This window comes from Brugia malayi (genome assembly GCF_000002995.4).
Source record: "Brugia malayi strain FR3 genome assembly, contig: Bm_v4_Chr2_contig_001, whole genome shotgun sequence".
Classification (NCBI taxonomy): domain Eukaryota; kingdom Metazoa; phylum Nematoda; class Chromadorea; order Rhabditida; family Onchocercidae; genus Brugia; species Brugia malayi.
Genome location: NW_025062476.1, coordinates 5,991,980 through 6,019,882, shown reverse-complemented (window position 1 = coordinate 6,019,882; position 27,903 = coordinate 5,991,980). Strand labels below are relative to the sequence as shown.

Sequence of the window (27,903 nt, the reverse complement as noted above, 5' to 3'; positions counted from 1 at the left end):
TTCAGGCATTAACCTAGGTCAAGCATGTCATCTGTCAAAGTAGCTGTCCGGGTGCGTCCTTTTAACAACCGCGAAATTAATAATAATGCTAAAATAATTATTGCAATGGCTGGAAGTACTACAAGTTAGTTACACTTTTATTTCTGTAGTTTTTAATAAGAGAAAGCGAAAGGAAGTTAAAACAGGCAGTTGGAAAGGAAAGGAAAAGACATTGGTACATTTAAAGAATAACTTTTTTAGTTTTTTTTTTTTTCAAGAACAAATAAATTGAATTCTAAAATAAATGCTCATGCAGGATAAGTTTAGACAAGAATGGTAAAGAAAAAAATATTAGAAAAGAAGAGTATTTTATTTTCTTCCGACATTTCCGACATGAGAGAATTAAAATTGATTATTTAGCAATAATTGGTGGAAGCGGTCCGGAACGAACTCATAGTTTTAACTTTGATTATTCCTACTGGTCATTCAATAAAGATGACAGTAATTTTGCAAGTCAGCAACAGGTTTACCAGGATTTGGGCGTTGAAATGCTGGACCATGCATTCGAGGGGTACGCTTTTTGACTTAAAGGAGTCTGTGCATAAAATCTTTTTTTTCGATGATTGATAATTGAAATTTCTTCACTTTTCTCTAATATTTTTTCAATTTGGAAAATTGATTCTTTCGTAGATACAACGTCTGCATATTTGCATATGGACAAACGGGTAGTGGTAAGAGTTACACAATGATGGGTAAACCGAATGACGAGGCTGAAATGGGTATTATTCCTCGACTGTGTAATCATTTATTTCAAAAAATTCATAGCAATTCGGATCTGAACTTGAAATATTCGGTTGAGGTAGGTTATTTGAATTTACTCTTCTAATCTCATCATATATTTTAGGACAGATTGATCTGAGCTTTTTGATTTTCTTGCGTTATTGTGGGTTTTCTTAGGTATCATATATGGAGATCTACTGTGAAAGAGTTCGAGATTTATTGAATCCATCAAATGGAGGAAATCTTCGTGTGCGAGAACATCCTCTCCTTGGACCTTATGTTGACGATCTTACGAAATTAGCAGTATGCTCCTATCAAGATATTTGTGATTTAATGGATGAAGGAAACAAAGCCAGGTAAAGAAACCGAAATCAGATTCTGAAATTACTTTATTATTTTTTAAGCCTGCAAATATAGTTTGCAGACACTTTCCATTGAATACTTTTTAGAACTGTAGCTGCAACAAATATGAATTCGACGTCGAGTCGTTCACATGCTGTCTTCACAATTGTTCTGACCCAGAAGAAGCATGATCCGGACGCAGATCTGGATTGCGAAAAGGCCAGTTCCATTTGAACGAATTTCTTCTTTCATCTACCTGTTTTAAATTCTTTTCAACTAAATTTCTTGCTTGAATTCAACAAGTTTATTTAATTTTTTTTAATGTTAAAATTATAGGTCAGCAAGATTTCATTAGTTGACTTGGCTGGAAGTGAAAGAGCCACGTCAACTGGTGCTGAGGGGCAGCGTTTAAAAGAGGGTGCCAATATCAACAAAAGTTTAACGACCCTTGGGCTTGTCATCTCGAAATTGGCTGAAGAAGTTAGCTCTTCACATGAAATCCTTATGATATTAATGATTTATATTTTAATGTTTGGTAGTTTCAGCTTATTTTTTAGAACTTTTTTTTTTAAAGAAAAAATTTTTGCAAATCCACTTATCTAAGTTTTTTCATATTTTTAAATATGCAGCTTGTTTTAGGCAAATAAAAAGAAATGTAGGGCTAAATCAGTGATACCATACCGCGATTCGGTACTCACTTGGCTTTTGCGAGAGAATCTCGGGGGAAATTCGAAAACTGCGATGATTGCTGCATTGTCACCTGCCGATATTAACTTCGACGAAACGCTGAGTACACTGAGGTACCCTTTTCGAGATCCCCTTAATACGAAAACTCGTTGTTATGTTGTTCACGCATCAGATTTCTCAGTAACCCAACTGATTTTATCATCATCTGAAGTTGACAGCATAATGATATTGTTTTTGTTTTATCAGAAGTTCCTACGCTCATTTTATTCCGTATTGACCTTTGTAGTTGCAACTGCTGTCAGTTTTTTTTTTTTTTTTTTTTAACTCGTGCTGAAGCATATGAATCAATGATTCAACATCCTGCAGTTCATATAGTTTTCGATGATATTTTAGGTATGCGGATCGGGCCAAGCAAATTGTATGCCAAGCAAAAGTGAATGAGGATCCGAATGCGAAACTGATTCGGGAATTGAAGGAGGAGGTATTGAAACTTCGCAGTTTGCTTGAATTAAAAGGTATCGATAGTGATGATCCACAGAATGAAAAAGCAATCTATTCCGCCAGAGATCATGACACTATTGAACAACTGAAAGGTTGCCTTTCTCTTCTTTCTGTTTATCTTTTTAAAGTTTCAATTTAGCAACAAAGTGCACGCTGTTATTAACAGTTTAAAAACTTCTAGTTAGTTAAAAAATTTTTTCATATGAATTCAATGGAAAATTACAAAATAATTTCAAACATACTTTTAAACATTAAAAATTGAATGCTTAGAATTTTTCTAAGCAGTTATAGAAATTTAGATTCCAAAATCACTTTGTTGTATTTGTAGCATCCGAAAAACTTATCGCTGAACTTAATGAAACCTGGGAGGAAAAGCTACGCAAAACTGATGAAATTCGCAAACAGCGTGAAGATGAACTACGTGAAATGGGTTTAGCTACCGGAGCAGATGGTACCACTCTCGGAGTTTTCTCACCAAAAAAGGTTAATGGCTACTTCATCTCAAATTTATTATCATATATTTCACACAATAAAAGAAGGCAGAGGAGGAGTAATTTGGTAATAACATTTTCAAAAAAATTTTTAACAGCGTTTTTTTACAGTTCCCTCATTTGGTAAATTTGAATGAAGATCCATTGATGTCAGAATGTTTACTCTATTATTTGAAAGAAGGAATAACAAGGTAAGCACTACCCAATTATTCTCCATATAATGAATTGAAAATGTAAGTACCAATAAGGCATTCAGTGTTTGATATTACTTTTTACGGTGTCAAAAATTAACTTTTGAAGTTGCACTAAAAATGTTGAATTGGTTATTTTGAACTTTGACTATGATGAATAATCGACTACAATTTATGTTTGCAACTTACAATCATGATTTACAATTATAAGCTTCATTTGGATGTTTTTTGAAATTCATCATGAGAACTGTTGTAGAGTTGGACGGCCGGAAGCATCCCGTCGTCCGGATATTCTTCTTAGCGGTCAGCTTATTCTCGACGAGCACTGTCGTTTCTTGAACGAAGATGGAGTAGTACACTTGATTCCAGAGCCCGGTGCTCAATGTTTTGTAAATGGCAAACCAGTTGTCTCCTCGGAAGTATTACACACAGGCTCACGTGTGATTCTAGGCAAATATCACGTGTTTAGATATAATGATCCAATCGAAGCCCGTCAAAGTCGACAAAATTTAACAAATTTGGCGCCTAGTAAGTTTTCCTTTTAGCATTACAAAGGTATCATAACGTCCATTTACTTAGCATCTCTCTTTTAAATATTATACCATTCTATCATTTATGGCTTTTCAACAACTGAAAGAATCGCTTCTTTGCAACTCGAAACAGAATATTCAGGAACTAATGTCTAGTTCGAATTAGGAAGTTGAAAAATTGTAAAGAATTAAAAAGCAATGATTATTAAAGTGGAAGCAAAAAGCAAAACGGTAGACTTGGAAAATGCTATTTACTTAAAACTTAAATTCGTGCAGTAAAACTTGACAACAGTGCAATTTGATTTTAATTTTTTCATTTAAAATGCAGAAAGTCTTATCTTAGATCTCAAAACAATTAGACATATAAATGAGAGCTACTTATTTAGGTGAAACATTAGATTGGAAATATGCTCAACAAGAACTGTTAGAGAAACAAGGCATCGATCTGAAAGCCGAAATGGAGAAAAAAATGCTCGAAATGGAATCACAATACCGCCGGGAACGTGAAGAACTTGAAGTGAAAATGATGCGACAAACGAAGGTTACGCTATGATATTTTCTTGTTGCTCGTAATTCTGAAGCAAAAATTTAATTCTTGCTAATGCTAATGAGCTATGGTCTAAAACTGTGACCTTAAACATATAATCTTAACCAACAGCATTAATAGATGAGAAGGATTATTGAAATGGTAATAATCATGTGGATATTTTAGGAGTACGAAATGCGTATCGAGACATTACAACGACAAGTTGATTTGGCACAAAGCATGATTTCATCTACGTGTTCCACGTGGGATGGCGAACGCTTTCTTACAAGCAGCTTACTCAATTTCGGTAAACTTTAAAGAAACACTGTCAATAGAAGCTGATGGCAGCGATAAATTGATTACCAACATTATTATTACAAGCCAATGGCTTAGAAGAGAAGTTAAGGTTTGAAATTTAATTGCATAAGCATAATAAAATCTTGATTTCGGTTGAACTTATATGAGATTGAATTGAATTATATTCACATATGTTTGATGAAAAATAATGAATTTTCTTTAACATTTAACATTTTAAAAGCAGTTATTATGAATTTCAGTGGCTGAGCCAGAGTGTAAATGGACCCCAGAAGAGGAACGAATTGCTCGTTGCACAGCAACGAAATGGCGCTATCATCAGTTTACTTCAGTTCGGGACGATCTGTGGGGAAATGCAATTTTCCTGAAGGAGGCGAACGCTATTTCTGTTGAATTACGAAAGAAGGTTGAAAACTCTTGGAAGAATACTTTTTAAAGATTTTTCATGGTTCCACTGCTATGTCCTATTATCAATACTATAAATTATCATTATCATATGTTATTGAGAATTATAGTCCTTCCCGATCAATTATATTCATAATTTCAGGTACAATTCCAATTTGTTTTATTAACAGACACAATGTATAGTCCGTTACCGCCGGATCTACTTTTACCTGGTGAAGATTTGTCCTTGCGCCCATATCCAAAAACAGTTGTTGCGGTGCAGGTGCAAGACTTAAAGAATGGTGCAATGCATTACTGGAGTATCGAAAAACTAAAGTAATATTTTCTGTTCAGATTTGATTTGCACTTACGCACTTACGCACCCGTGTAGTATAGCCAGAATTTCAATGCGAGCTAGTAGATTGTTGCATGAACTGTGTGAAATGTAATATATTAGTTGTTTTCAAAAAATATCCTTTGATATTAGACTAGACTAGGATAAGCTGTATGACTTCTTTCGTTGCATCTACTTATCCATCCAAGACTTGATTTGTAATTATTGGACTTTTTTTTGTCTATAGCTTTTTACCTAAATCGATTACAACAATTGATACATGTAAAACACCTACGATTTTGCTATGATTTTCATCAAATATGTAATGCATTATTTTGATCAGTGCTGTTTAGACACAATATTATGTTGATGATGATAATATCCAGGCATGCACTTCTCACCTTTTCATTATTTTTCTTTATCCCAAAAATGTGACCATCAAAAAAGATACCGAAGAGGGGGACTGTAATTGAAGTTAGGATTTTCAGCATTCTGTTTCATTTAGAACTCATAGCAGAGATCTCACTTTAATGATTAATCTTTCCGCATACTTGTCAGATCAGCTGAATATTTTAGATTTTATCTATTTGATGAACTTGCTTAGAATTGTAATTCTTTGTCAAATTATACCAACTTTACTAAATATGGCACCTTTTTAATTTCACTTTAAGTTGATTGTTTACAATATTCCCTAATATTTGAAACATATAAAGTGCTTTCATCATATCAATTCTAACTTCCTAAGCAACCAAGTTATTGTGATGATGATTTATCTACAATATATCTTTCAACCACAATTTGGGAGAAACATTTCTTCGCTTGTGTTAACCATATTCTTGCTTTCTTGTTTCAGTTCTTTTCGAGGGAAAAAAGGGGAATGAAGAAGGCTTCATTTCTAAACCTATATTTTAAGCTTTTAACTCTGTAAAGTTAGAAATTCAACTGAATCTTTTTGTTGTTTCCTTGACTGCTGTCAATTACTATCCATCAGTTCTGCATTTTTCAAATTTAAATTCATCCACTAAATCATCCTAAATAAATTTTTATCCATAGAAAATTTCTGTTCATAGAAACCAAAAATATCTGCGAGCGAATGTGAAATTTTCTATGAAATGATTATTTATTTTCTAGATTATAAGAGAGAAAGTACTCGAAAGTTTAAAGAATTAAATAGAAATTGAGTTGGTTGCAGAATGAGATTGGAAGGTATGCGTCGCTCCTACAATGCCGATATAAGTGATGCGTGTACTCCGGATAGTCCCGAAGAGGAACAGCATCAATGTTGGCTTAGTGCTATGCAATTCAATCCTGCGAGACTTATACCTGACAGGTGCTTCACCTCATCTCAACCTCTATTTCGCAAGCATGATTCTAAACTGTAGCTTTTGCACCCATCTAACCATAATACACCTTTTTATTAGCACTTCGTGATACACTTGTTAGAGATTTTTCGTCAACAATAGCTCAATATTTATTTATTCCTGAAAATTTCACTTAATCAAGCTCGAATTAAGATTGTATATATATATATATATCTTCTCACTTGCTATGGAAAGATATGCTAGATGCTCAGGGTGACTTCATAAGTTGATTTAAAAATTTTGAAAACTTTTAATATTTGTCTTAGCTAATAGTAATATAAACTTTTAAATGTAATGTTAGAAATAGGTTCAGTTCTATTATTGAGAAAGGAGCCTAATATTTAACGCTATAATTTGCATTTTTAAACATTTTAGAAGAAAAAGTAGAAGATTTTTGGGAGGATTACCTAAGCTGATCCATAAAATCTGAGTAACATTCGGTGCATATTTTTTTAAAAAAGGGATCAGTACTTATGATCTTATTAAGATTCTTTTTTTTTTTTTTAAAAAAAAAAAAAAAAAAAAAAAAACGTTAATCGAATGTTGCTCAATTTTTGGTTTAGAACAAATCAAATATAATTAAAATATTGCAACCATTTTTGAATTACAATCCGAATTATATTATATTTCTCTTTATTATATATTTTTTTCCGAATTATCTTCAAACTTGACATAATTTAAAAAAAGTCTTATTAAGGCAACGTTTGGAGTCGATGCGTGAAATGTATCATATGGAAGAGGGATATAGCTCTGAAAGTCCAGAAGATCCAATGATCGATGCATTAATGGGTACAGATCCTTTTTATGACCGTTTCCCGTGGTTTCGAATGATCGGAAGGTTAATATTATTTATCTATTACATAGTTAAATTAAGCTTTATTTTATAATTTCATTTTTCTCTGTGTTTGCAGGGCTTTCGTTTATTTAAATAATCTAGTGCATAATGTGCCTCTTGTGCATAAAGTTGTGATTGTCAATGAAAGAGCCGAAGTCAAAGGTCATCTTCGGGTTGCTATAGAGCCTGTTCTGGATGGTATGTTTTACCGTTCCTTACGGGTAGAAATTATTGCTAATAAAGGATATATTTTCATTAAATCATCCCAACAAATATGTTATGATATAATTCAGATGAGATGAAACCATTGAAAGGTGTTAACCAGTCGGTAAAGTGTCACTTCCGTAAGGAAGACTTCACAAAGAGAGTTCAACCAACGAACACCACATTAGAATCAACAAATGAGCGTTTCGTAGAAGGTATTAATACAAAAGATGATGAAATGCAACAAAGCATCGGTGAGTTTCTTTTTTAATTTACAGTTCTGACAGTCTGTATTTCATAGAGGATTTGAATTTTGAATTTCAGAATTATGATTTATTTTGATAGTAGACAATTTGAATATCAATAAAAAATTTCCAGAAAAAATGGACGAAGAAACTGTGCATTATCCAAAACACATGCAACCTGATAGAGAATACTGTTTCCGTATTACTATTATTGAAGCATCTGACATTTCCGAACAATATAGTGACGTGTTTTGCCAATTCAAGTTAGTCTTTTTCATGATTAAACAGCTAAATTTAATTTTAACTATTTTTAATTCTCTATCTTTTCATTTATTGGACTTTAGGAGCAAGAATTTTATGACTCTAAACATATTTTAAAATATTACAGTTTCTTGCATCGTCATGATGAAGCATTCTCAACCGAACCAATGAAAAATACAACGAAAACTTCCTTAACGTTTGGTCATGTTCAGGTAAGTAGTCAAAAGCACTTTACTTTGTCATTCAGTCGACGCTTGCTCAATCAATTTATTTTGTTGATAATTTTAATTTTATAATTACAGAATATTCGAGTGGTCATGTCGCCAACATTTTTACATTATGTCAATCATTTCCCTATCATATTCGAAGTTTTTGGTCATTACAAGCCATCTCTGCAGCAGTTTGTTTATGAACGTCAGAACAGTTCCCTCGGGTATAACTTATTCCGATCGATTATGTGTTGTGTATCGAATTAACTTTGATTTAATTAATACTGCTTTCCCTAATCAAAATAAGCTCTGCAGAAAAGTTAGAGTAGGCCAATACTTAATTTAGGCAAATAAATTACACTAAAAGTCTAGTTTGATTATGATTATGGAATGGAAATGAAAATCTGAATTTTAGGCGAAGATTATCAACAAAATTATCGTTCCAGCAACCATCATTATTAATCGCAACACCTGTTAGAAGTAAAAAAGCCACCATCATTCCAAACAAGTAATCCCTTCATGCGTTTTTGAGATGGATGAGGAGTGTATTTTGACATGTCTGAGCTAGTTCATAATGATCTGACATTATAGTCTGAGTCAAGTACGATCGAAATATGATCTACTTGTGTGGTTCGAAATTTGTGAGCTTGGAAGCAATGGTGAATATGTTCCAGCAACTGTAGACCATGCCCAGGGTGAGTGAGCGATTGTAACATATGAATATAAACGAAATTTATGAACTTAAATAATTCTCAGGATTCCGGAAATATTTTTCCGGAATCTAAGAATTGAATGTATTGAATGTTCTGCTGAAAATTAAGATTTTATTTAAGAAACTCCTTTTTTTTACCGATTATGATTTAGGTCTACTAACCCATGGCATATTTCTGCTCCATCAAGGGATTCAACGACGGTTGAAAATTACAATATGCCATGAAAAAGGCGATGATGTAAAATGGAAGGACTGTCAAGAATTAGTAGTCGGTCGGATACGATCAACACCAGAATGGAGTGGTGAAGATGTCGACGTACTATCTTTGGGACTATTTCCAGGAACGTTCTTAGAATTCTCGATGGATGACAGGTATGCAGAGAAAATAATAAAAATCCAAAACTATGTCGAGGTTTCCCTTATCAAGAAGAATAAAAGCTTATCATCACAGTCTCAAAAATTATTTTATCTAAAATGAACCATATTTCAGCTCCAGAAAGAAATGAAGCATTGCTTCATTTTAAAGTTGGTCCAAGTTTTTATCCCAAAATCAATAAATTTCATATATTTTCCAGGGTGTTCTTCCAGTTTGAAGCAGCTTGGGACAGTTCACTGCATAATTCTCCTCTTCTTAATAAAGTATCAAACTATGGTGAGCAAGTGTATATGACGTTATCTGCCTACATGGAACTAGAGAATTGCACCCAACCAGCAGTGATTACGAAGGATCTTTGCATGATGATTTATGCCAGAGACTCGAAAATCTCAGCCGCCAGCAGGTTACCAACAATAGTCGCCCTATACAAATACGGCCTTATTATATGCTTTTTAAGGTTATTTTGAGAACAGCACAAAACGCAACAAAACGAGCCTCTCGCTTGCTTTTCCTTCTTTTACCTTTACCTACTTACTCGCACTTATTCAATACTTAGCTGTTTGTAGATATGCAGCTAATTCAAGTTTACCATACACTGCGAAACATCAGCAAACAATCCAATTGAACTAACAACAATCTTACCTGCTCACTTAATTATCTGATCATTCCTCTTGTGTTTTTCTTACTAAATTGCTTTCTTTCTTTATGCTAAATCTACTTCAAATGATATTTATCGTGGCTAATTCAAATAAAAATGGATTACTTTGTAGAATATTTAATAAATAGGTACAAACTTGCGTGGCATAAAAAATGCAATTATAAGCAAAACCAAAGATTATTCAACGACTTAAGCACAGTAAGCTGGGAACCTTACATCTGTTCCACCTTTTCCCATGTTGAATTTCCATATAATTTCCTATTTCTTATTCCTTTAAAAGAAGGACCAATTTCTTACAAAAGTTTTCAGCTCCAGGATAGGATTAGAACCATGCTTTTGCTTACACCAAGTGATAATGACTGTTGTTTAGTAAATTCAAAAATTAAGGTTTTGTCGGTCGTTGATTGGTGGAATAAGCAAAAGTCCAGAAATGAATCGTGTACCTGGCGTTTACGAACTTACTGTCAAGGAAGCTCTCGACAAAGGTAGTCCAGGTGTGCTTGTCGATTGTGCTTTTAAGTGTTCTCTATCTCTTTGTTGTACGTGTTCATTTCAATCGTTTTATTGTGATAACTGTTGCATAAATTTTTCGTTAAGCTGCCCAGAAAATTTAGAAAATTAAAATTTTTTCCAAATAATTTTGCACAATATTGAATTGTCTGAATTTGTCCCTATGTATGAAATTTGATCGTAACATTTATAGGGATGTGACGCATGTAGACTACAGCCTTACTTAATATGATTTCATTTCTGCTAGCATGGTTGCGGTGTTTACAATTTATTCACAATTAACTATAGTTAACAAATTTTTATCCAACAATAGGTGCTGCACGGAGGCAACGTCGCGTACTGGATACTTCGTCTGCGTACGTTCGAGGCGAAGAGAATCTTGGCTTATGGCGTCCACGTGGCGATTCACTTATATTCGAACATCAATGGGAGTTGGAAAGATTGACACGATTGCAACAGGTATATGACAGGACTATTAGAAATTATTTAATGAAAATTGATGATGAATAACAGATACGTAGAGTTTTTGCAGTATGACAAGGGATATTTTGCTGAAATGTTTCAGGTAGAACGTGTTAGACTATTTCTTCGTCTTCGAAACAAACTAAAGTCAGGAAAGAAGGTGGGAGAAGAAAACGATATTAAAACACCACTTTCCCCAACAATACCAAAATATCCCATTCCGACAACATGCAAATTAACAGAGAAGGAGGCAGGTCTGGCACAGAAAGTACTTCGTCTAATCAAGCAGAGAATACCAATAAACAAAGAACCACCTACTGGAAAGGTTGCTTTTTATTTAGTTTCTGGACTTCTGAATATTATTTTGCTTATCTCTATCTTCTTATCCCAATAAGTTTAAGTACATTCTACTGGTCAACAATGATCATTTTTATTGCAGGCAATGGATCAGAGTGACCAAACATTATCTTCATTAGGAGACAGTATCACAAGTCCTACTTCCGATAGGTTAGACGACATTCAGTTTGGAGACAAAATAATTCAACATAAAAGTAATACGAAAAATTATAAAAATTAAGGAGATTTAAAAAAATATATTATACCCATCGGTAACTCTTTGTCTCATCATGGTCCATCAAATGGATTTCGAGGTTTATTTTTTTTTTTTGATTGTGCGAAATGCTTTAAATTTCTTTTGTGAAAACTACAGACTTGAAATGTGAAAACGTATTGAAGATTAGTTGCAAATAAAATCTTATTCTTTCAGGAATTTACTGGTTAATTCTTCGCTATCACTTGAATTTTTGAATAAATTAAAGTCGAAATCAAACCAAAATCTGGTACTTAGTTCCAATGAGACCGATGAAGGCGTGCAGCGTTCAATGAGTGGAAGTCGAATCTCACAAATGTCTCTATTAGTTCCTGAGGTAACTTCGCTTCAGCCTTCTTTGTAACATAAGGCAATTAGCAAATTAAAATTTTAATTGTTTTCATATTCCACTTACAGTATTAGAAGCAATTATTAACTGAAAAGTTGCACTAAAAACTAGAAATAAAAAAGGAAATAGGTAGTGAAACAGCTACTAAACACTGTTAGAATAAACCGATATTATGTGACACTGATGTGGTTGAGATTTATAGGGTATGAGAAGCATGCTAATGAAATTTCGCTAATAAGCTTACTTGATTATACCATTTAAAGTAATTGACGTGAAGTTTGTTGAAGTTACAGGTGACAGAAGAGCGTGTGGGAATCGTTGTTTCCAAGAAAGGTTACATGAATTTCTTAGAAGAAAAGACGCAAGGCTGGGTAAAGCGATGGGTGGTTGTGAGGAGGCCATATATTCTATTATTTCGTGATGACAGAGATTTGGTCATTGTTATCTTCATCATATTTCATACATTTTAAGTTAAATTTATTAATTTCTCCTGATCTAATTTAAAAAGGTAAAACATTTAAATTGAAATTATTTTTTATTCTACTAAAAATGTTTACTTTTCATCAACGCTGAAACATTTAGGTAATTCGTGGTATAATAAATCTAGCAAATGCACGAGTGGAATATTCGGAAGATCAGCAAGCGATGCTTAAGGTACCGAATACCTTTTCAGTGTGCACAAATCATCGCGGTTTCTTGATGCAGACGGTAGATAATCAAGTTGGTTTTTCCCTCTTCCCAACGTTATATCCAATGTTAACAATATTTGAAATTACATCCTATTAGATTTTATCAATTTTACTTGCATTACCTGACAATATTTACACGTATAACTACCAACCAAAAAGTGTTCAAGGTATCGAAACTCATTTAAGTCATTAGTGTTTTTTTTTTTTTTTTTTTTTAAGTAAATTTATGAATGGTTTCAGATGTATGATTGGCTCTATGCTATCAATCCGTTACTAGCAGGCCAGTTGCGATCCAAGAAAGGATCAGTGGGTATCCCTCTATGATGAACTATGTTTCTCCACTGCTAGTATCTGCTGCTACAATTGCTACTACTATATGGGTATCGTGAAGAGAAGCATGTTATCATTATCAAATGATACTGAAATGATTATTTTGGCTCTTCTTCCTTTTCACTCTTTCTGCTTTTCTTCACTCAGCAATGAATGAATTTCATATTTTGTAAAAGTGATGTCAACTGATAGCGGTGAAATATTTTTAGGAAAAACAATTCAAAGGAAATTTGTTTACATAAAACGGAATTTTTTAAGTAGTTTTATTGAAACTTCCAAATAAATTAACGGAAGCTAACACTTCGTATTTTCTTAATTCATTTTTTACCAGCGATGATTTTCTTTGTAAAAAAATATTGATAAAACAAAAATTCCGTCGTTACAGTAGGGAAGAATTTGTGCTATTTTCTTTTTCAAATCGGAATTTTGTTAAAAGTTTGTACAAATTAAGCTATAATTTCTCTCTTTGCTCACTTAATTTTTATTGATATTTTGTTTGCTTAGAGTGTTGTCAGAGCAGTATGTTTTCTGTTGTCATATAAATAGGCTTTGATATTACTTTCGATAAGCGATAGATGATCATCTGTATCTAATAACCATTATTTTCCAAGCAGTTTATCTGTCGATGAGTTGAACGACAGTTATCTTCGGGAAAGAGATTTAAATTAGCTAAAATAGAATAACATTGACTGATTTTAGGCCTCTTGCTTATCAAGGAAATATTTTTCATGTATTATCCTGATATTTGTATGAAAGTCGCTACTTTTCCATAGCTTTATCCATATTTCTACCCTTACAAAGGACAAAATCTAAGTGTTAGTACGGGGCCGAAATAATTAATGGAAACTAAAAGTTTCAAATAATCTGTGATGGTCGTAGGTGGAATGATTTATTATTACTTAGTTGCTCAGAACAATTTAGTTCTAAAAGTTGAACTTATTATAATGAAAAAATTTACTAATTGAACTAGTCAGTGATATTGGGTAAAATAAGCGTATCATCGTATTAGGTAAGTGTTTCACTCACAACTGTTGGAATGAATATTGGATTTTGCTCCATAATTAAGATAAGACAGCTTTGTTGTGAATCCAAATATTTTAATTTCGCTTAAATTTGTGAGAACAAACGCATATTTCCGCTTGTTTGATATTGGATCTATTTTTGCAACTATTGTTGAAAGCATCCACTATTTTATCAATTTCCCTACTGTCTTCCTAATTCCTATTCGTCCCATTTCTCTTTTCCCATTAATACATGAATTTAAGATCGATGTTACTGTACAAATAAACTATACTTTTATACAAACAACTATATTTGTAAAGGTTATGCCGTAATTGGACTAAGTAGTGTTGAACTCGTTGTTCCCAACGGTAATATCAGAGTATTTTCTTAGTTACAGTGTCATCGATTGAATCTATGATGGACAACGAAAAGGGTAGGAGAGACTTTCTTGTTTCATTAGTGCTTTTGCAGTTCAAACAATAAACTTGTAAAAATATTAACTCGATAATAAGGCTTCGAAATGATAATAAATCTTCAAAATTAGAATTCATTAAAATTATAAAATTATTGGGTCATCTTGATTTCATCCCTCCTTAAAAATTAATTTTACTTGATTATATATTATTTAAAAATGACTGAAATTTTGCAACTGACATTTTTAAAATAATTACAATAGGATTTAAAGAAAGTTAGCATTGAAATGCTGATCAGGTGATAAAATGATGATTTACTGACATTATCTTAATTCTCTTTAATAAATTATTTAAGCGATTTTAATTCCATATTTTACATTACTTTTGGTCTTAAGCAATAAACTTTTAACAAATGAAAACATGCTAATCAGAATTCATTAAATTGGATAATTCCGATTTCATTTTGATCAAAAAATGAACTTCGTTGGTAAAATAACACTTGAAGCTAACAGGTAACATTAAAATGTTGATTCACTAAAATATTCGATCATTTTTAATTCAGTTTTCCTGTAATAAATAATTTGAAGGATTTCAATTTCGATCACCATTTTGATCCCAATTTTTTTTTTAATCTGCTGTAATTATTAAGAGATGTACCCTTAATATTTGAGTCATTTTTGATTGATGTTATTATCAACAAAGTTGAATTTTAGGGAATAACGAAACAAAGTTATTCAATAATTTAATAAGTTTTTATTTTGAAGCTTTATTGTCACTTTGACGTCTAAATTTTTATAAGGTTTATTGCTCAAATTACAAAAGTTGTAGTTGCAGAATTGAAATCTTTCAAAATATTTGTTATTAATAAAGTAAATTAAAATTTATTAAATACTGTTTGTTGCTTTTTATTTTGAAACTTTGTTCCTATTACAGAATTTTGGACTACCTGTTTATAATGCAAAATTTTGGAATATCTCTAGAATTCTGTACTATCTTTTTAATGCACCACTTCTGGACATTTCTACAATTTTGCACTTTTCTTTTTAAAACAGAATTATTTTTTTGTACTCATTTTAATACAAATTTCTAATACAAAAAAAAAAAAAAAACTCTTTTTAATACAAAATTTTTAATATAGATAAAAAAGTTTGTCCAATATTCCATATTAAAAAAAGAGATAATAATCACAGAATTACAGATGTAACAAAAATTCTATATTAGAAACAGATCATCCAAAGTTGAGTATTAAAAGGGAAGTCCAAAATTATAAAGATATCCAGAACTGAACATTAAGACGAGACAGACCAAAATTCTAGAAACAATCGAAAATTCTGCATTAGAAACTAAAAGTTTAGTATTCTAACATAGTCCAAAATTCTGCATTAAAAAAGCACCCACATTCTGTGTTAAAAAGATTTAGTACAAAATTCGAGAGATTTTTCTGCATTAAAGGACTAATTAAGAAGCGATATCGACAGTGTCGCATCCTACAGACAATGTTGCAATTTCGAATGTCGCGAATCTCAAGCTAAATTGTAGCATTAAAATAATTTCATATAAAAATCATCAAATCGCACTACGAAGAATCATTTAATTAATTTCTTACTTCTCATTAAGCATTTCTTTGTTTGATGCCCTTTCTTTGTTTATAAAATAAATCTAACTAACTAAATCCCACCTTCTGTTGATAGCTATATTTGTCCATAATGGTTAAAATACCGCAAGTCGATCAATTCAAATATTCCCTGTCTTTTAATCAGTAGCATCAGATATTCCTTAACATACTTTTTTTGTTCACATAGCTATTTTTGTATGCGACAGGTACATCAAAATATTGTAAACCATTGCCATTTTCACAGGTAAATATACATTATGTAAACATAACCAAAGATTCATCCTTCAAAAAAAACATTTTGCTTTCTTAGCGATCCTTAATTCTACGATTATTCTTCGTTTACTTCCATGAAGATAAACTGTTTGTTGTATTACTACTACTACTACTATATCTGTTAATAAAGGTATTGTAATATGCTGTGTAATTCATCCCTACAACTGAGCGGAACAACTTAATTCAGGTGCACAAGGTGAAAAATCTCATCGTACTAACACAACCCATTAATCTTTACTGGATTTCCACGGTGCTAAAACCTTCTAAATTACTATATTACCACAAGATACAGTCCAGAATCCCGTATTATAAAGAGAAAATTCAGAAGCTACAAATAGTTCCGAATTCTGCACCAAAAAGAGATAGTTAAGAATTCTAGAAATGGCTCAGAATTAGATTTTAGAATTTTATAGATAGTGAATTTCGTACATTTAGATTTCTGAAGACAATCCAGCAGCATTCTATGGCAAAAAGATATAGTAAGAATTCTAGAGATAGTCCCAGAATTCTCCATTACAAGACTTCAATTCTACATTGAAGCTTAAATAATAAACTTTTAACGTCGCAATGAAAATGTTGCAAGATTAGAATTCACCTAAAATATTGAATCTCTTTTTTTCAGTAATGAACTTTGTTTGATAATGTTAAAAGTGACTTAAATCCTACAGGTGACATGTTTTTAATAATTACGATATGAAAAAAAAGACCAACCATGGAAGCGCTGATAGGGCGACAAAATGTAACTTGATGATATTATTTAATCATTTTAATTCATTTTCATTAAAATAACTAAATTAAAAAGAATTCAATTTTGCAATTAACATCATTTTTGCTGTTTAAATAATAAACGTTGTAGAACTTTCAGCATCGAAATGGTAGTAAAGTTTCAAAATTATAGTTCATAAATATCACTTTGATCCCATTTTTCTACAAAGATGAGATTATTTGAACAAATTTCAAATAAAAAATCAATCTGTCTCTAATGAATGAAACACCCGAATGGTTTTAAATTTAACATCTAATTAACAGTCAATTAAAAGTGACTTAAACCTGACTGGTGGTTTCTTTTTAATAATTATAACGATAGAATAAAAAAAAAATGGTATTATTTCAACCGCAATAGTATCATCAATAATCAGCAATTGCATGGCGATTAGAATTCTCAGACTAATTGTGGAGTACTGCTAAATAAAGTGGTATTTTTAACAATGCTCATTAGAAATAATAGGTTCACTGCTTTATATATTGCACATTTTTTATAGTATCTGAACTTTTCAATTAGCTTTAATAGAAATTCAAAGAACTGTGCACTGCAAGACCGACCATACAGACGTTCCACATGAAAAGTCAAAACTTGAAGAAATGTAATTGGAGAAAATAGAAATTCGCAGACTCACCCACAAAGAATACTTTCCCTAATTCCCGACAGCTATCGACGCACCTTTAAAGAATTACAACGGCAACTATCTTGAGTCACTCTGTTCAAATATTTTGAATCAAATCCCCATTGAAATGATTTATTTGAAATTCTTAAATATATAATATCCAAAATAACAAGACGATGAAATAAGGAAAATATTTGCTAACAAGTCATTAAATAAGAAAATCAAGTGACAAAAGCCATAATTGTTTACAAAGAATAAATTAACACCAAGTAAAATAGAAGATAATTATCTATACTAAGTTCAAAAGATGAAATAAATAAGGCAATCTGGATTTACAATAAAAACTAATTGTTATTTGGACTAGAAATTGAATAGTAAAACCAAATAAAAAGAACATTTCGTAGGCTCGCTCTTCAATTAGAAATCGGCATTTTTTGATAAATGAGATTTTAGACTGCTAAATCATAATAAAATAATCACTGAATATTGTGTTAAATTAAAAAGCAGCTAAACATTTTACAGTGTGCCCTAGAAAAAATATATTTTGGAAAAATTAGTGAAAAAATAAAATTTAATATAATCCATCCAGATTTCGGTAAGCAATTGCATCTGATTTAAACTAAAATTATTTCCAGAAAAGCTAAGGAAGAAAACTTAGGGTATACGTAATCTTTAGTACATACTATGTATTAAAAAAATGAAGAAAAATACACATAAATAAGAATACTGAAATAAGTTAAAAAAGGTCTATATTAATAAATTTTTTGAAGCCAGTGACAAAATGATATTTACAAAATATTGAAAGGAAGAAAATAAGTCGTTGCACATAACCTTACAATTATTTATGAGTTATAATTATTAATTATGAAATTTAAGGAAACAAAAAAAAAATAATATTTTTTAATATTTAAGAAATCAAAAACTTACAAGAGGACATAAAAATACATCGTTACACATAATCTTATAATTATTTTACAAGAACATTAATACCGGTACATAACCGACTTCAATTACACTTTTCATAACATATGAAATTGAATCTCTCTGTATCCAGCAACTACTTTATGCTGCCGATGTAATATTTCATCATTTTAGGATGCACAAGGAATTGATATTCGCTGTAAAATGAATAAGCATATCAAATGATATCACTTGTTTAAAACAACAGAGATACTCGACATCATGAAAAACTTATTCAAAGCTTTAATAATCATTCATTTCAGTCCTAATAATATATACCGATTTCCTATATTAAAAGGATTTCACACGAAGACAGCAATGATTCTCCACAAATCCGCAACTATAAATTTTGATTTAGACAGCTGTGTGATCCAGGCTTAGAAAAAAAAAAAAAAAAAAAAAACGAGAACTGCCAATACGATCCATACTCGAACTTAGTTCTTGAAATTAGACTGCATTCTAAGAGGAAACCTAAAAAGAAAGAACAAGGCGTGAGGAAAGACTAATTTAAGTTAATTTCTCAACCAAAACTATCACTGTACCAGTATAAATTTGTCCCCATAAGATTATCAATTTTTGCTCAAAATTTTTTAAAAAAAAGCAAAACAAAGTATACAGTCAAATTCTAAAATTCCAAAAGAAGTCCCACCCAATTACTTATCTTTCAATCCAAAATAAATCTTGAGATAACGCTAAAAGGATTTGTTATAAAATGGAGTGACAGAATAAAAATGGGAATTTGAAGAATGTTGCAGTTTAAATTTTGCAGAAAAATAATGACTGCACCATAACACCACGATCTGAAAAATTTATGAAAAAACAATTGGAAAAATATTAAAAAGCACGAAACTTAGATAAGAAAAATAACTTGACGTAATTTGAAAGAAAAAACAAAAATTCTTTGAACTTCAGACATTATATTTATTTTTTAGTCGGCTTTTGATTTAGTTTTCGGTTGTGACGATGGTAGCAATGCTGAAGATCCGGACTTTTGGACATTCTGAATTTCAGTATCTTGAAAACTTTCGCCAAATTCGTTGATGCGTGATTTATCCACCGGATAGAGATAACGTTGGTAAAGATAAATGACAAAAACTAGATCATCCCGGAAACAAGCAAGGCGATGAGACGTCGGCATTGTGATAATAAATGCAAACATATCATCTATGAAAGTATTAAATGCCTGCAATTAATTATTTAATTTAGAGTTCTACGTCCCAAAATCATGATCTTTGGAGATATACGGAAGTAGTATAACAACAACAGAGGAAAACTTTGAAAGTTTCTGAAAAACCCATAAGTTCTTAATTTGAACCCATAAGCAATCTAGTAGTCGTGTAACGTCTTATAAGTTAACTATAATCATTTGACTGGTTTGCAATAATAAATCATGCTTTCATTAAAGACAGAAGTAGAAATAAAAAAAATAAATGTTTAGCTAAGAATTAGTTTCAGTAGAGAACTTGAGATATTTTAAAGTTAAAATTAAAGACTAGTGATAGGACACGAATCAATAAAAAAGAAAGGAATATAATTGCAAATGGTCCAACTGAGTTCTCATTAAAGTTTGAATATTTTTAATGTAAATGAAAAGATGAAGCAGTTGAACTGCTACACAAGATAATTTGCTAATTCAATTTAGATACTCTTTTAAACTTATGTTCATATGTTCATAGACTAATTTTTGTTACTTTACCACTATCTACCCACTTTGTCATAAATGCCTTCAAAGCTCCCACCAAAAATTTGGTTCTGAATATTTAATTCTTAGAGCTATTATTAACCTAGGCTTTCTATCACCATCATTCAAAAAAAAAAAAAGAAAAAATACGTAAACAATTTATACATACCTTATACATAAACGTTCTCCATGGAAGATGAGCAACTGATTTCATACGATAATTAACAAACAATTGCGGTAGCATAAATAAAAATCCGAATGCATATACACCGTTAGCCATGCACTGAACCAACCAACTATACCATGACTTATGTGGGATGTATGCCAGGCTGGAATAAACTAAATTCCATATTTGAATAGACATCTGGTATTGAAGTTCTTAATTACGTTATCATCTGGATGTTTATGAGTTCTTAAATCAAACAAGTGAACTTGAAAGATCAGATGCAGGACAGATCATAAGTGATACCTATAAATGGCGCCGCCTATACACAGCGGTGTAAGTAGAAAAGTGAGATATTTCATTGCTTCTGAGTCAAATGATTCTGTTTCTATTTCTGCTGCAGTGGAAGTCCCAAATTGGAAATGTGGTATGCCTTTTGACCAATAAATTGAAATCTATAATAAATATATCAAATCTAACACAATGTATTTGTTTTTGTAATAATAAAGCATTTTAATTCAAATCAAGAGGAAAGATTACAAACACTACGGTTTGCTCCCATTAGTTTGTTAAATACATATAGTGATTTCATCAAAAAAAAAACCAAGCAAGATATCACATATGCTAACTCATCAGACTCATTAATTTAAAGCATAATCTTATCAACTTGGGATACTTATCATTTCAATGGTAATATTTTAATAAAGTTCAATATCTATCAAACTTTTTTTTTAACCTCCAAAATTTCTAGCAGTTATAGCAAAAACAGCCAACTGGGAAGCGAAAACAGAAAATTAATTACTTTGGCAGATTTGGTTACTTTCCAGTATTCAATAATACATCCAATAGCAGTAGGAATTGTTACCAGAAGGCTCGTATCTTCATCAAGAAGATATATAAATATTATTGATTGACTGAATGAACGCCATAAAACAGTTCTGAAAATGAATAAAATAGAACCGCAGATTTTCATTAAAGTTGCTCCTTTGGATAGCATTCTAAAAGTTCTTTGTAGTTAAAAAGTCATTACTATAATATAATGTCGAGTCAAATCTTTAAAAAAAAAAAAACTCTTAACCTCGTCGACAGACCGACCATACTTCTACGATTTCGCCAAAATGTTATATCATTTTTGAATGCGAGCACATCAAATAACATATGCAAAGCAGCGACAAACATTGTCACAGCCAAAAAGTAAAAATTCGTGTCAACAAATATTCCCTTCACCTATAAAGAATCCAAAATAACTGAAAGCAAGTGAAGGCTATAAAACTCATGATGGGCTCGTAAAATTCACTAAAAAAATTTACGATAAAAGAATATAGCGACAGCTGACCTCGTCAACATCTTTGTCACTAAAACCCATTCGCTTCAGTTGAGCAAGAGACGCTTGAGCAGTAATCAGCAAGCGTAATTTACCAATGGATATCGGCCGATACTGGATCCTCATCACGACGCTTTTTTGTTCCGGTTCTATCTGACAAATAAATTATTAGACTAATTTATGACAGCTCTTCAAAGAAAAAACGAAAAAAAAAGATCTTTCTCGTTACTCTGAATAAAACGTTTATACAGAAAAGAAAATTGGCTAAGGTGAAATAAGACGAAGTCCACCTGTATGAGATCCTTGGTAAGGAAACTCAATTCATCGATATAAAATATTGGCCAATAATATGTTTGACCTTCTGAAACATAACTGATTTCAAAAATTTCAAACATAATAGATTTGTGTAGAGGAAACTTTATCCGATTTTCTGTGTCGATTATTAAAAATAACAAGGCGAATAACTTGCCATTATTATTTATATAGAAACAATTTGTAGCGCAGTGATATCTGTAGCGCTATGTGTCCAACTAAACAATATATCATTATGAATAAAATTTCCGTTATTTGAAACACAAATTACATCGATACTAAATCAGTACATGAAAAAATTTTTGATAACTGAAGATTTTAATTAAGAAATACCCTTGTGGAAAAACTGCATATGGTGATAGATTTCACCAGGAAGGGCATGTAAATCAAATTTAAGCGATTCAGCCACAATCGTTAGTGGTAGTTTGCTACGAAAATGTGTGACTGGTGTTCCTTCTTCACGTAACTGAACACAATAAAACTTTCATTCTTTAATTTTTGTAGAATATAGCGAACAAATAAAATTAAATCGCTTAAAATTCCAATAAAGTTTTTCGTTGAACAGAAAATTCCTGAAGCATTTTCGTAAATTCATTTGGTTTCACCCTCATAGGAAACCACTGATAGAATCCAAAGAAAAAAAGTTGACACCTGATCTATAGATCTACTAGCTTCTTTATTTCTCTTTCGTTTTTCATCAGCTTCTGCAATCAATCGAAATGTTTCTGCTTGGGGAATTTGATATGTTGTTACACGAACTGTTTGTATTATTTGCCAAGATGACTGTAAAATAGTAGAGTCTCAACATGCAGACATCTTTTGTATCTAACATGTAAATTCTCTATCTAGAAAACTAAATTTAGTCACTTAACATACATACACTTACACTAAAATAGAGGCAAACATATTATTTGTAATTCAAAATCATCGATTAATAAGCACTGAACTGAACTGAGAAAAGGAACGTTAAGTCTTACATATACAAAACAATCATTTTGTATTCGTTAAGCTGCACTATTAAAGTAAAACTAATACTAATAATCATAATTCAATTCAAGACAAGTAAACACATTTGTAACAATATGCTATATACTTGGTAGGGATCCTGATGCTTATGTTCGGCTGGTAGCAAAAAGCAGTGCAAATATAATGAACCATTGTTACGTGTGTGTTCTGGAAGATCCACATGTACCTAACATGAAAACTATTATTGAAAGAACTGAAATGAATATACTGCATCGGAAGATGGAAAATATTTTAATAAACTGTCAGTAATAGCAGAAAAAGCAGAATCACTAAAGAAAAAGCAAAATTGAGCAAGTCCTACATAACAGCTGCTGTTTCACGTAATTACTAAAATTTAAAACGTGCAATAATTTAGATCTTTAAGAAGCTCAAAACTTACTTCCCTTTCCATGACTTCATCAATATCTAGAAATGCTATTTGATGAATGATTTTTCCATAATTTTCTTTGGCACGAGAATTCACGGATGCATAAATACGAAACTGTAGCGGCGGCCACTCAGCACTCACTGCATCCCTTTGGATCATAGGCTGGAATAAATTACGTAAGCCTAGAAATAATTTCCTTTTTCCTCTATCTTTTTCATTTCCTTTCCAATCTATTTGAAAAGCAATCTTTCCTTCTTGTTCAGTCCTTCGAAAATGCCATTCATCAAATAACGGCAAAGAGGAAAGAAAGACAACGAAACTAACAATTAAGCATTCCTTGTCATCTTGATTTTGCTTGCATAATGGTGGATGAAATAATGTATATATTGAGTGCATCGAATGGGCAATATACATAACAAAGATTATTGTGGCCACGCTTGTCAAAGATAACTTGAACATATTTCAAGTTTCTTTCTTAGATAACAGTACAAGTCTGAAATTTCCAGAATTTAAAATTATTGAATGGTTGGTGCTATTTTGCACAAAACATATTTTTAAATTATTGGTGAAGAATCCTAGTGGAGAAAATTACTTCCATTTCTTTTCATCGATGGAATTAAGAATGGGAAACTCTGATCCTCACATCACAATAATTGTTCAGAGAAGAGGGCAAAAGAAGTAAATTTCTAAAGATTGCAAAGTCAGAGAACGAAAAAGCAGTAGACAATTGAAAAAAAAATAACATCTCGAAGATATCCAATGAGTTTCCATACGAATTTCAATTTAGAAAATGAAACAAAGTAAAATGCACAAGACTGACTGGCTGCCAAGGAGACGCCATTTGAGGATGAAGCACACATGATGCCGAAAATCAAGCGATGGTAGAGAATGGAACATTTCTACGGGTTTATGAGGCAGTATCTGAGCAAAGCCCTCCTCCGCAATCTACCACTTAAATTCATTTGAGTCTTGTACCTTTGATATTCCGATCAACAAGTTCACGACATACACGACTCAGAAGGCATGTTAAATATAAAAAGTTGAAACTGCTTGTCTCTTTGCTGAATAATAGTAATGTTTTCCTAATTACTGTCAAAGGCTCCACATTTGTGCAGAGTAATTGATAACATCCTATTTTGAGCAAACAGTACAAACTTGATGAAAAGATTGATAAAGAATACTCATCTTTTTCTTGTAACATGATAACACTTAATTAAATAGCTGAAATAAGAATTCTTTTCGTTTATCGTCAATAATATACAATCATAAAGAATATGACAGAAAAGAAAATTTTAAGCATCAAAATTATGGTAGTCCATAACATTAGTGTATATGGAAACCAATATGGGTATTTTATAGAGAATCCCCGTTCTTGTAACCAAATTTTGCTATGGAAGATTATTTTCAAATACTTGTCTCAAAACCCAGCAATTATTAGATGCTGAAATAATAACTCAGCATAATGAGAATTGCCGAGCAGCAACTAAGACATATATAAATGCCAATGTTTAATGTCAGTGACAGTAAAAATACCTATAACATTAGTGATACAGTTTAAACAAACGGTAAACAAGCGCAAAACAGGATGAACACATAAATGAGCCTATAGATAAAAACGCAAACAACGACACACATGTTGAACTCTAGACGAAATTTTTGAATTGAAAAAAAAAAAGGCATAAAGCAATAGCCCATGATAATCCTTAAAATAAAAATTAATGTGAGGGAAGTCTTGCTGAGAAAAACCTAGCATGTTATAAATTTTGTATCCACACTAAAAATCTGAACATTTTGATATATTTGAAAGATAACGATCGGCGAAAAATCGACTTTTCATTGAATATTTCTTTCCACTAGAATATGGTTTAAAGAACGATGTTATAGTGCTGCCGGGTGCATTTTCTGCATTTCTCCTGAAATCAAAAATAAATGCATTAGTTTTCAAAAACTTATTTACTTCCAAACATCACATGAAATGTTTACTCTTGCTAACTTTTAAAGGAAAAAGCTTTTCGATTGCCATAACACCATAATATAACTGTATCAAAATTTTCACTATGTTGAAATTTCTCTCAAATTGTGTCTTCATTATCGAATCGTTATACTTAATACATTGAAAAGTGGATGAAAATACGCAGAAATGCAAATGAATACCATTTACACATCACTGCCTTTCTTTGTAACAAAACTTCGGCTGTCTTCCAACTGAATCGCACCAAATTTGGGTATCCAAACACTTGATCAACTGCATTCAACAAAAAATTCTTTGTATTTGGATCTAAATCAAAGTCGTTCATGAGTGCTAAGAAAATAAGCCACATGCGCTACAAAAACTACACCTCCAGGATAACCACTTCCATATCCTCCTGGCGGCACGTTGACAATACCCTCCGGAAACGTCCAGTTTCGTAAAGCTCTGTCACGCTTAACCTAAAATAAATTAGAATAATCAAAAATGAGCTGTCCACAGAAGCAATTCAAGTAAAAGAATCTGCCGTTAGAAAAAATAAATTAACGACTATGAAAAACTGCTACAAATCAAAATGATATGTCGAATGTTTAAAATATATTTAAATAGGAATAACAGGATGGAGCGAATCACTATAAGAATATTTAAGAAGTTTTAAACTAAAAATAAGAAAAAATACGCAAAAATTTTAATCAACCAAAAATCACTAAAATAGTCTTGAACCAAACTAAAACTTCAATTGCTGGGATAAGACAGGAAGATTACTTTTGCAATAACTGAAGCAGCACTGACAATTGGAAATTTAGCATCCGCTTTTTCCGATACAATAATTTGCATGTCTGGGAATTTCTTGTGCAACATAGCCTGGTATGGATCTTTCGGTCCAACTGTGTCAACATAAACCTAAAAAGTGTTAGTTCAGAACTAAAGCAATTCCTTTTATTCACTCGAATATCCTATATACTCCGAAAAATATTCCATAATATTATCATTATATTTCCTGATAGTATAAGTTACAACTTGCTATTCATGAAAAAAATAAAATCCACACTAACATCCACAACATTTATATTATTGTCGACTGCTAATTTCAGCAATTCTATCGCACAATCATGTGACAATTTATTTAGTGAATATTTTGTTCGACCTAACATTGCAGCGCTAATCATTTGCGCCGATACCGAACGACATGCATATCCAAATATCTGAAATAATAAAACTTTTGCTCTGATTATTAATACATCTATTTGAATAAATATAATGTTTTTGTGTGATTTTGGGATACCATTAAAAAGTAGATACTTCTTTTTATTAATTTATAATACCACTGCTAATTTCATTCTAAACACTGGAAACATTTTTACAAACCAAATCTCTCCTTTAAATTGTTACTTTATTAAACTTAAAAAAAAATCCATCACATTCGTCTATAAAGAAGACAATTCGTGAGTGAAAATAAAGAATTCCAGGAAGAACATGAAACAAAGAGAAATATAACCTCCGACATATTGCTTCCCTTCATTCTTTCAAAAATTTCTTCACGTTTTGCCTCTGTTAGAACTTTTGAATCGTCAACCCCTATGATAAAGATGACTTTAGAACAGACTGTGGAATTAAAAAAATGAGAAGTCATCATCAAGAGCTTATAATCGCATGATAGGAAATCTGCAACAATTTCTAAAGAAAAGTTATTAAACTGCGTGATATCCTAGTAAGTGTAGTATTATGCAGAACTGGCCAAAATTTAAAGCTTGCACAGAGTAGAAAACTTCATACAATAGAACAATAAAACATATGAAACAAACAAACCTATCTTGGTCAACATATTTTCATTATTTACCAGTGTAACAGCGCATGTGTAGACCATCGGCCCAAGAACTGGTCCACGTCCAGCTTCATCAATGCCAATTGCACAGGGCATGCTTGAACCGAAATCCTTGAAATTATCACTGAATTCCGTAACTGCCTCGATAACTGTTGGTTTAATTTGCGCAGAGGTCATCTCCTCAAAAATGTCCTAGATGACGACGAAACTTGTGAAACCACGAGAATTTACTGAATCCGATCCTTCACATAATAAAGCATGCATTTCTAAAATATAAGAGCAAATATCTCTACCTGAATATCTCACACTACCTTCCTATCACGGAACGACTCTTAATTCCCCAATCTTACACCGGTGCTCAGCAGTCGCTAACTACTATCCCTGCCAGCCAAATTTGAGATGTGAAATATCTTAATAATTTCAACATACTTCAAGCAAAACTATTTCCTAGAGATCCAAAATGTGAAACAACTGAAAAAAAGTATTTCTTACTTCACATTTCTAGAAAAGTATCAAGATGAATGACGATAGCTTCAAACGATAAAAAACGTACATTAAAATAAGAACAATTTATTAATGATGAGAAAAACGATATACAAAACTTCACAACCACTGCAAAGATTAGAATAATCTATAAACGTCGTTAATTTTACAGATCCCGTGTTGAATTTAAATTTTAAGTTTTAGATTGAAGAGAATACAAATTTAAAAAAATCATTCTAAATTATATCAATTGCA

The 27,903-nt window shown here is 31.7% G+C and overlaps 3 protein-coding genes across 5 annotated transcripts; 1 reads left to right on the top strand and 2 right to left on the bottom strand.

The window, feature by feature from the left end:
• Positions 1-24: 24 nt before the first annotated feature.
• On the top strand, positions 25-12,844 carry Bma-unc-104 (Uncharacterized protein; the record flags this gene model as incomplete). Of its 3 annotated transcripts, none has more annotated exons than XM_043078583.1 (34): positions 25-124; positions 400-550; positions 670-838; positions 937-1,115; positions 1,209-1,320; positions 1,438-1,581; positions 1,741-1,901; positions 2,182-2,381; positions 2,618-2,772; positions 2,892-2,971; positions 3,228-3,499; positions 3,888-4,042; positions 4,214-4,334; positions 4,585-4,748; positions 4,890-5,062; positions 6,253-6,390; positions 7,119-7,259; positions 7,333-7,454; positions 7,550-7,714; positions 7,839-7,968; positions 8,094-8,178; positions 8,269-8,399; positions 8,591-8,683; positions 8,767-8,870; positions 9,040-9,259; positions 9,463-9,666; positions 10,309-10,406; positions 10,745-10,890; positions 10,997-11,218; positions 11,333-11,400; positions 11,660-11,819; positions 12,125-12,265; positions 12,414-12,551; positions 12,761-12,844. In XM_043078583.1, 34 exons carry the CDS (start codon positions 25-27, stop codon positions 12,842-12,844), a joined length of 4,926 nt encoding a protein of 1,641 aa, XP_042934517.1. The 3 variants fall into 3 exon arrangements, with proteins under 3 accessions (XP_042934517.1, XP_001899912.2, XP_042934516.1); XM_001899877.2 differs by having other exon boundaries at positions 10,309-10,415; XM_043078582.1 differs by having other exon boundaries at positions 9,463-9,720; positions 10,309-10,415.
• A 6,582-nt stretch (positions 12,845-19,426) lies between these two features.
• Positions 19,427-23,785, bottom strand: Bm5781 (Uncharacterized protein; the record flags this gene model as incomplete). The annotated part of the gene is made up of 12 exons (XM_043078581.1): positions 19,427-19,681; positions 20,349-20,508; positions 20,649-20,797; positions 21,145-21,280; positions 21,421-21,569; positions 21,679-21,819; positions 21,957-22,027; positions 22,312-22,444; positions 22,630-22,761; positions 23,072-23,170; positions 23,384-23,533; positions 23,696-23,785. The coding sequence occupies 12 exons, from the start codon at positions 23,783-23,785 to the stop codon at positions 19,427-19,429; spliced, it is 1,665 nt and encodes a 554-aa protein (XP_042934515.1).
• A 1,360-nt stretch (positions 23,786-25,145) lies between these two features.
• On the bottom strand, positions 25,146-27,342 carry Bma-rnh-2 (Uncharacterized protein; the record flags this gene model as incomplete). Its single annotated transcript, XM_043078580.1, has 7 exons — positions 25,146-25,284; positions 25,526-25,649; positions 25,711-25,801; positions 26,106-26,243; positions 26,396-26,545; positions 26,839-26,918; positions 27,150-27,342. 7 exons carry the CDS (start codon positions 27,340-27,342, stop codon positions 25,146-25,148), a joined length of 915 nt encoding a protein of 304 aa, XP_042934514.1.
• Positions 27,343-27,903: the final 561 nt, after the last annotated feature.